General features: G+C 38.5%; 1 protein-coding gene and 1 long non-coding RNA gene across 5 annotated transcripts in view; one reads left to right on the plus strand and one right to left on the minus strand.

Moving 5' to 3' along the window:
- Positions 1-2,043: 2,043 nt before the first annotated feature.
- The window catches only part of Secp43 (tRNA Selenocysteine associated protein), a 14,494-nt gene continuing 5,846 nt past the window's right edge, over positions 2,044-10,691 (minus strand). The window contains exons 6-7 of one of the 4 annotated variants that reach the window (XR_002686095.2): positions 7,810-8,073; positions 6,849-6,987 (exon numbers count right to left, since the gene is read on the minus strand). Coding sequence is in view for 3 of the 4 variants with exons in the window: in XM_022850022.2 (XP_022705757.1) it covers positions 6,844-6,987 (144 nt within the window). In the remaining variant the exon portion in view is untranslated. Of the gene's footprint in view, positions 2,361-5,053; positions 6,988-7,809; positions 8,074-10,691 lie in introns of those variants that run through there. The other 3 variants (XM_022850024.2, XM_022850023.2, XM_022850022.2) reach the window with 3 other exon arrangements.
- LOC111270038 (uncharacterized) lies at positions 3,004-5,419 on the plus strand. The gene is made up of 2 exons (XR_002686096.2): positions 3,004-3,503; positions 4,200-5,419. It is a non-coding gene; the product is annotated as an uncharacterized LOC111270038 (long non-coding RNA).

Here is a 10,691-nt window from a genome sequence, read left to right on the forward strand (position 1 = left end):
ATTATAATTTAGGTATTTAGATATCTCTATTAACTAGAAAAGTAGAGACACCGAGATTTTTCTGAAATACTTGACCATTTCCGATAGCCAGAATACGGTACCATATTCAGATTCATAGTAGATACTGAGAAAAACGGCTTTTTTTTTATCTGTTGTGTGGAGCTTGGGAAACTAAGCATTTCTGCGTCCAACTAAACACAAAAATCGTTTTTAAAAACAATATATATATGTATATACGAATTTCTCTTGTTTCAGAAAGTATACCTATGTTAAGGCAATACAATTATTATAGAATTGATTGAATAAAAGAATCTTACTTTGGAGAGTTTTGCCCTTCAAAAATGTAGATTCAAAATCGTATTTACAAGCAAGAATGAGACAATACCAATATCTTTTGCGCTTTAGATTGGGAATTGATCACGGGAAAGCTGTTAGCGCATTTGTTTTTGCGATTACCTCGTAACGAAGTCGCACTGTGGTGTACGATTGCACTTCTTCGTAACGGCATGCTTCAATGTCGCATCCTCACATTTTTATTAAAGATTTTTTTCTGAAGTTTTTCTAGCATAGTCTTATTTTGTTGATATTCCGGCCGTCGTTCCAGAGGAAGGCACGCAAAGTGTCCATCAATATCTCCAAGACTCGAAGGATCATGCTGTAACAAAAGCTCTAAAACAAGTTTTCCCATCTCTCGTACAATGACCTATGAGATCTCTGACCGAAACCGTACAGTGATCACTAATGGTAAGCGGGGTGCAGTATTACATGACTTCAGGAACTTATTTAATTATCGAATAACACCGTCAGCTTACGTCCAAGTAGATAACTAGAAACTTCAATCAACTCTCTAGAAGTTTAGGTTTATGCAAAAAGCCAAGACAACGCGATTGTACTGAGAACGTAATACGCGCACGTTTTAAGTGTGTAAGTTAAAGATTTAAAGCAAGTTCATTCTGCGATCCATACACCCAAGCCCATTAAGTTTCACATTATGTTCCTTCTATTTGAACTTTAGCGCAGGCAGCGAAAGCCGTACCGTTTATTTCACTTGGTTGAAATTCAGGTGCTCACAGTGGGTATTCGGTCTTAAATAAAATACTTATCTGCTCGTTGTTGTTTTGTATAAATTAGAATTAAAATGGACCTACCCGTTCTCCGTTATTCTGTGCACAATACTTCCAATCAATAATGCTTACAGCGTTATTGTTAATTGCTTGCAATTAAGACGTATAAATTGAATTAAATAAGGGACACATGTTGCGCTGACTTGTGTCTTGAATCGCAGCGGGAGATTTAAGCTAGCGTTAAATAAATATATAGCTGACATTTTTTTTTTTTCGTTTTGGTATAACCTAAAAAATGATTGCTGGGTGTTCGTAGCTTGTTTTTCACCCAACAGAAGTACCAACCAGGGATACATTCCGTTTGACACTAGCACGTCCAACGTGAATGGCAACCGGGCGAAATGTAAGCGAACAGCGAACGACAGTGATATTTCTGGATTGCCACAGCTGATCCTGATTGAGATCTAGTTAGTATACTATTTGATGACTATAAGATGGGTGTAGACAGTATCTACCCAGAGAGTCCGGCCTATATTTAAACTTTAGTTAATAGTTAATAAGCAGTTAAATAAATAAGTCAAAAAAACTTTATTAACTGCCAGGTTGGTCATTTTTAGCAGGACGTTGTCGCCCATTTAAAAGTAAGATTTAGCGAAAGTATTTGAAACTTGGAACGTTGTTTTAAACCTGATGTACCCTATAGAAAGGCCTTGAAAAGTCTCATAATTAGGCGTAACTTTTTTTAACCCATTCAGTCAGCTTCTAGCCTTAATATGCTATGGTGTTTTTTAGCTGTCAGTATGATGCAGTCAAAAATAATGCAAATCGTATAGTGTTTAAAATTTCGAAGATTAGAGTGTTCATTCTGCTATAAACACCTTTTTTTTTTTAATTTTTATTTAAAGGTTATATATCGCTTTCGTTATTGAACACAGCTTAGAACAAACAGAAAGGCCACAAATTAGGGCGACTTGAGGAATCTGCTTATTTTTACCGTTTATTTAGCGGGATATTTAACAACATTTGCTATAATATTTGCACCTTAGCTTAACAATTAAACGGACGTTATTACTATGCATTAGACTGAGAGGGACTCATTTGTTATTACAAAAATGGTGCACTCTACGACCCCGTCAACACCGGCTAAATTTGAAGTTACACACTTTACTCGTCGCGACGCAAACGTCGGAGCTGTCACGTCGTTTACTGATCGGACCCTGGGTGCCATTAGGGAGGATCATCATGATTCGGATGAGAATGTGGTTATTGACTTCCACAATCACAAGTGGTTCACATCTGTAAAAAGTGATTTATGATGATTATTATTATTACTATTAAAGGCACTAGTCGATAGTCACTGCTTGTTTGGATATATTTATTTGTGCACATGTAAATTATGTTTAACACGTGTCCTGCTGTTATTGGAATCTACAGTATCACACGATAAGCCAGATACGAGCCGTCATATTATTGTAGAGCTACGGCTTTCAGCCCATTTACGATTAAAAAAATTCAGCTGCTCCTAATGGAAAACACCAGATTCATTTCTTTTCCCTTTCAGAAATCAGGTCTGGTCCATCTTTGTAAGTATAACAAGAGCCGTTCCTCTATGTAGTAAATGTTGAAGTTAATGTTACAGCTAATCAAATTCAACCGAAATATAGCTAAATGTTTCTACTATTCGCTATTCATACAACTTGAGGTGTTTCCCAAGTTTTATAATCTTTGTTATGTCGGTGAGAGTCACAGCACTGGCGTTATTTGATGCTAACGTTAATATAACGCTAAGGATCATGCCTAATACATTTTCGGGATTTTTCATTTCTCAGACCGGCTCCTAACTGTGAAATTACCAAACATGTCACACTATGAAACATGTTGAGTATCGTGATTCAGGTTTGTAAGCGCTGCGAACGCGATTGTAACGTAATTACCAGTTCATACGCTGTTTGTACGAGTTCAGAAATTAATTACACGTTTCGCTAGTTGTCAAAAAGCCCGCCCATCACTCTGCTAACGAGAAGTATAAAGGCGCATGTTTTAGAACGCACCTAGCCTATCCCAGCAACCTCTGCTGAACTCTGATAGCGGCAAAACGAGTTTACGAATCACGACGAAATCGAATTTAATACGTCTGCATCATTAACAAAAAAATTCACGGACGACTGCGGTTTTCGAGTGCAATATGCCAATTTTTTATCATCGAGAAAGAGCTTGTGGAATACGCTCCTGTAGTAGTGTAGTATGTTCACCCACTAAGATTAGGTGCATTTTAAGTGGTCTAGGTTTGAAACCGGGTGTGGACAGACCTCGTTTCGTGCTTGGAGCTAGTTATCTTAAGCACTGCATTGCGGCAGCACTAGGTGTACACAACTTGAATCATTTAGCTTGTGCTTTCGTTTTTGCTAACCACAGTATATGAGTCAGTGTAAACGCACGGTAAGTAAATGTAATATCCGATTTAAAATAGGTTGCATTCAACAATTATTAAGTTTTATGTAAAGCAAACCGTAAAGTTTAATAGCTTTTAAATTGTTCGAGAACTGGTAAATACATAATCAAGCTACTGGATATTCAAACTGACTGAGTATCATCAGATAATACTAAGCTTTGAGACAAATGTATTGCTTAGTGCTGAAAATCGAAACTCGAAGGTGAGAGCACTAGTGCAGCTTATCAAGGATTAGGGCAAACGTCGGGCAAAATGGCTTGCACCAAACAGCACTTTGTTACTGATGGCGTCGATTTCGACGGTCAAAGACCACGGAGTAGGCGGCTAAGACCAAAGACCGGAAGCGAAAGGACATGATACTGTTATTACAGAAACTCCGTTTCTGTGGCGCTAGTGCGCTTCAGCCGGGTTCTTGTTATAATAGCTGCGTAGATGGTTGCTCTACACGTGTTTACATATGTGCTGAATTCAGTGTAAAGGAAGATGTTGTTGATGCTGTTTTTACCCTAAACAGTTATTACGGTTACGTAATACATACTTCGAGAAGCTCCATATTGGCCGAAGAGAAAGCGTATGGTCCAGGCTATATGTATTAATATTCACTGCTTCTTTCGTGTGTTGATAATTCATCTGCTATTTTCGGGTAACTCTTGGACATCGATTTGCCATTCACTCAAGTAAAGTTAGAGACCGCCGGGGATTGAGTTTGGGGTCCATCTTTAACGCATATGTACGTCGAATACAAAGGCGACACACAACTGAGGTAAATCACTCAAACAATGGATTCTCATTTCGCTTACATTTCTTAAACTAACTAAAGAAAGAGAAACAGGTTTCTTTTTTCTAGTCAAATATTGGCCTGTAGTGAAGTAGTCAGTGAGTATCCTGATAAACATATAGCAGTTATCGTGTTGTGATCCGTATTCACTATGTGGTATCGCTCTCTGACTGGCACCCTATTCTTTGATTATCGAGGACGCCAAAGGCTGCAGCTTTTTAAAATTCTGGTTCGGAGCAAAATATTTGCGACGTTTCTGCACAAAAAGAAGTGATCATTGATTGGCGAGAACTTTAAAGGAAAGAAAAAAGGTCTTTTAATGAAATGTTATTTGGAAACCCGATACGGCAAAAATTGACCAAATAGCTCAATAAAATTTCAATTTGCGCCAAACTTTTCACAGTAGTCTGACGACATCGAGGCAACTATATCGTTAGACTATTGAATTTTATCGTATAAAGGATAACTAGAATTATCAACTTCATAATAATCAATAATATTATTAATTAATGAAGATTAAAACTGTGTATTGTAAGTTACTCAAGTACTTCAATGCATATTAAGCATAACTGCAAGGACGATGAAAATTCTATAGGTTATGAAGTATATATATCTACAGAAATACTTTACAAAAAAAAAAACTGTTGTAGATAAAGCTGTAAAATGTTGTAGATTAGATAAAATTCGTTACTCTTTGTATCCTGAACTCCTAGATTGCACGTGCACCAATGCATGCAAAAATGATTACACAAATTACTATACGTTTTAACATGAACGTGTTTTTGTTTATATTTTATTACTGTTCCTGTTATTGTTATTATCATCATGTTCACATTTGTGTGTGTGTTTGTATGTGTGTGTTTGTGTGTGGTTGTGTATGTTAGAAACCGCTGGATTTTCCCCGGTCACAAAACGTATCACGTATTGTCACGTCTTGTTGTGACGTGACGGTCACGCCAGATATTTACGAGGTAACGAACGAACGTTCAATATGTATCATAGTTTTTTTTGCCTTAATAAGTACATTTTATATCAGCACAAGTCGACCGTTTCATCTTTTCTTTATTTCTGTCTGCGTAACAAGTTACTGTGAACTTGAACTGAAGCCAAGCAGCGATCAGATGACTGATCACTGGCCGGAAGAGGCTGAACCCTCCGTTGGGAGTTTGACTCATTCTTGTTGTCAATATGATGTAATTATATATATATATATATATATATATATGGCGATGATGCACGCTTTAGCTCTCCTCGGTTTCTTTCTCTCTGTCTTTTTCGCTCTTTCAGACTGAACTATTAGTCTGAAGTCATTCGCGTAAGCTTTCTCAATATTTTTATCCGGTAAAACTAGTTAGCATATTGTGTTATTTAGTACTGAAAGTGAATTAGAAAATTTAGTTTACACATCTTCTACACTTCTCGGTGCACTCTGTGTTTATGTGCATTCTCTAGGTAGGTTGCACATTCAACGCTATATATGTATGTATCTCCATATATGATATTAATACCATGTTATTTGTTGCGCTATTAGATATCGTTATCATCCAAGTATCAGCACTGAATGTCAGCACCCGCCACTTTGTCAAGCATAACCTCTGGGTTTTAATCCAACAATCTTGTCAGGTTACATCCATATTATCAGTTCTAACAAACCCAGCACGCAAATTTCACGAGTTCGTTTTCATTTTGCCAATAACCAGCAATCGCCATGGTAAACCTTAAAGTTTTGATGAAGCACCGATAACTCCCCACTGATGATTTCGACTCAGTTTAGTGGCAAACATTCGCGTTTGTGCTTTTCCGTTTTAATTTTTTTAACTCTTACTTTCTTTTTCATCTGTACACCTATCAAGACCACGCGCGTCCTGTGTACTGGCAAGGAAGAATCTCTGAGCGATTTTAAGTTTGAACTTCATCGTTCACGGTATTGGTAAGTTTAGGGAAAATAATCTACTTGCAGGCACGTGGTTCCTTGTGATGATTTTCCGCTCCTTTCGAGTTAGCACACCCTTCGTTATTTCAGAAGCTACTAGTCAATTTGGTTCGTCGCTGAAAAACATTTCGGCTTCCCACCAATAGACCACTTACCCATCCTGCCTGTGTTCACACGTAAAATAGGATACATATGCATATATTGTTGCCATCTCACACTCATTATATATATATATATATATCATATGGAGTTTCTTGTTGTATTTCATACACATCTAGTAGCTCAGTTAATGATGGTAACACGAAAAAATAACATGACAATTTCTTTGTGGGTTGTTTGTTATTATTGACGTCTCCGATGTTGCTGCAGTTCGTTAACGGAACCTGCATCCGATGATGAAATATTACAGAGAGACCACAACACTACTCATATTAGTGGTTGCGGTATACCCTAGTAATAATGCAGTATCTCGTTATGTATATATTTTGCGTTTTACGCTATCCACCTTCAGACGTTTTCATCTCTGGAGGCTTTCGAATATTGATTCTTCTTTCGCCCTTCGCCTCCTCGCTCTTCTTCTATAGTTGATTTGCTTGCTTGGGATTTGTGCTTGGGACTACTTAACGATGAGGGGCATCTCGCTATATCGAGCAGCCTCCAGATCGCTCATGAGGTCAGCGCTGATTATGCGGCCCTGAAGAGCGGCATACATTTCCTCGCCCTGATCTTCAAGTTCAGCGGTTGCCGCGCGAGAGTCGTCCTGAAACAGGACATAACCGATACTCATTAGATCTCGTATTGACGATTCTAATTACAATTTGATACAGTAATTAATGATAACGGTATATAAAACAAACGCTGACAATTTGGAAGTCTTTGAACCGTAATCTGGTTCTCGATGTGCTAACTGACGCGCCTCTGAGTACCGATTATGCATGCCTGTAGACTTCTTACATTTCCGATCATTAGTTTTGGTGAATTTATTTTGTTGTTCTAGCATACTAAAAATCGTATCTCAAGTATGCATGTGTATCGCACACGTTCGCATTAGTTTGTGTGTCAAGTTGTTTATCCTAATACATAACATCTTTTATTTGCCACATTTTAACTCTGCCCCGCACCAATCTGAACAGCATAACTGCAGCAGGTCAGAGCTAGCTGCCACAAGTTCGGTTATCAGTAATCCCGTGATATGCATCTACTTGCAGTTTCGTACAACAAGGCACTGATTAAATGAAACTTGACCATGGCTCATTGGTGAGCGTGTGACCAAAAAAAAATTAATTAGGGGCCTATATAGACCTACCTTAGAATGCAACAAGAATGTTTTCATTGTCGTGTGAACCACGAATGGGCGCATGGCCAACGACGAACTTTCGAAATGAAGTTATTGTATTGTACATAGATATTACATGTAGACTAAGTAAGTAGTTTTTGGTACGATGCAAAAAATACACCCACCAAGCGATCTAATCCTTGATTGCTAGCAGTCCATCGTTAACTTCTGCTTCGACCTCGAAAAATCGAAAAACTAACAAACTTCGACAAATTAATAACCAAAACATGGGAAAAAAATACTCACACATCAGAGGCAATTAGATGCTTGATAGGCGTGGCCTTGAGCTACTTCAGCCACCATCATGATCATCATCATTCGGATATATGCCACTTCACTAATTCCGCATAGTCAATTTCTAAACTCAACAACAAAAGTAGCATCGCCACCACTAGGCTAACATGATTTTTTTTTCACGTGAAGCAAACTGGAGCAATGGACGATGGCATACGGAGAGGCCGCTTACAGCAATGTGTCGATATGACGCAACGGGACATTTTTTGACGGGGTCTTAATAATCGAACACAACCAAACAGAAACAAGGAACCGTTAAATATAATAGAGTTTACACATGAGGCCTGCGTATTTCCTTCTGCCATTATCGAACAAGGATGATCAAACGTTACATAGCTGCCTTCATACCTATGCTAGTATACTAACGCTTCCGCAGCAGCAGCACTAGATATGATTGAATTTCTGTTATCATCTAACATTGGCTTAGTTTGGCGACCACGCAACTTCCGTGAAGAGACCTAGTCTAACTGACCATTCGTAGGCCTTCACACACCGATTCGTTAGCACTTAACACTATAGCAAGTGCATTTCACACACCCATAATCTTCATGCACTCGTGTAGGTGATAACATTGCAACCGCCACCTTCCTATCAGCCGTTATCATATTCAAATTACTGCGGCGGCCACATGTGTGCTGGCTATCAAGGGCTGACACACTAGTAGCAAAGCAATCAGAACAAAATATTAGATAAATAAAGGGCTGTTGCAGAGGCCGCAAGTAATATATATAATATATATATATATATCGAGAGAGAGGGAGAGAGAAAAAAAAGGAACTCGCATGTGACCCCGCATAGAGGAAACAGCTGCTACTGAAGTTGTGTCGCTACATATAACTACGACTAATGGCTATGAACGTTCATCGTAAATTACGCAACGGTTTCACAATAGAATTTGCAGATCGGTTCAAATGCGTTCTATGAAATCATCATTACAATTGTCATCACTGTCGTCCCTATATGCGTCAGCGCGAAGAAACAGGCACTGAAAAACATTGAAAAAAACCGAGTTCGAGATGGACCGTGAGGAAAGAAGGCACGACTTAAGAACAAGACCAACTTAAATGTATCCCAGAAAGGCACCAATCAGCGCATCATGCAATTTATTCATCTTCTAATCCATACAACTACGCACTCACCCACACACGTCGCCCCATTTTAATAATAATGCTTGAAATAATAAAAATACATAATAACAAAGATTATTGTTCTTTGTTTCACGTTAAGATAATATGTAGTGGTATGGATCGTTTATGATCAATAACAATACCTTTATGATAATATATTAATAATGATGATAAACGGATTTATATTAAATCTGTTTGCATAATTATATAGTGCGTTATTGAGCTATTAAATTTTGGTCGTTTCTCTCCCAGGGAAAAGTGTTATTGTTTTGTGTATGTTTGTATGGATTTATTGATGAATCGATCGATCGATCGATCGACCGTACGTTGCTCGACTCGTGGGTATGATCATTCATTCACGACTAGACCGTTGTTTGAGCATTAGTTCGATCAGTAATTATCAGAAATCAGTTGAAAAATTAAATTAATAATAGGCAAGAGCAACGGCATGAAAAAAGATGCACATGAAACGATCGACTGTGCGGCTGGCTAAACGGTATTCAGGTGACATAAACGCTTATGTCTTCTGTGGTTTCGTATGCACTCGTTTGCCCGGTATCATCGGTAGATTGTTCTCTGAGCGTATACTATTGCACCCATATCATACACAGCACTTGTTGTATGACATCGGGTGCCAATAATAATATCCCTGTTACCTCACGCAACGCGCTAGCTCCTCACATACACAATGTGGATTTCATCTTCTTTAGTATCTAACCTTTTGGATCTTCACAGGGTGGTGGATTACTAGTGCCATACCGCTTCTCTACCAGCGAGTCCGTCTTTCATGCTAACAGTAGCAATAACAAGGCTATCAACTGATGACGATGCTGGCATTTTGATGCTCCAAAATTTTCTTACAACGCACGTAAGGCACACGTAATAATTAAAAAGTAATGAAAAATCTAGTGAATGGCACACATTCAATTTAAAATCCCTTTAAATGAAACTGGCTGGCAGAGTTGATTTTTTGCAATCTGGTTATCGTCTCGAGTCAAATCACTAATAAACTATTTATTTGTTTTGATAGAATACAGATGTGCGCATCTTATTGTTTGGCACCCTCTAGCGTCCTTTCACAGTGTCATTAGCTCATTTCAAGCAAAGCTATTTTTAAGCGCGCTTTCCGTCGTTTTTTCCCTGCTCCTTCTCTTTGCTCGAGATGACTTTTGTTTGTTGTTGTTTCTTTCCCCGTTACGGTTACGCTATCAACGGCTTTTTGTCCCTGTAGCAATTATGTTATTAGAGCAGCTGGCTACGACCGGTGCATCCGTCAGCGTGCCAGTAGAAGCGTGGAACAGAATAATGTCAAGGAAAGTTGGTAAACAGCCGTAATCGGAGAGCGGTAATAAAATATAAGGGACTTATAAGTAGAACTAGTTATTAGTGAGAGCATTATTAATAGTACTTGAAGTTACCAGTAGTAACGATAGTCGCGGAGCTATAACAACTGACTACGGCTTATGCAGCTGCACTTATTACTATTGTACAGTATTATTATACAGTATTATGTTCAAAAGATGTGTGGCGAACATTTGCTAAGTGACCAGAATTGCCAAATGTTCGTCTGTTGCGCCAGCCCCTGCATAGGGTCCTAGCAACATTTCCTATATTGACAACAATGATAGCTTACTCAATGATAAATCATCATCCACATCCGTAGCGCCATCGTCGCCAACATTGACAGCAGCATCCACTTGCGCCTTC

This window comes from Varroa jacobsoni, unplaced genomic scaffold (genome assembly GCF_002532875.2).
Source record: "Varroa jacobsoni isolate VJ856 unplaced genomic scaffold, vjacob_1.0 scaffold_1433, whole genome shotgun sequence".
Taxonomy (NCBI): Eukaryota; Metazoa; Arthropoda; class Arachnida; order Mesostigmata; family Varroidae; genus Varroa; species Varroa jacobsoni.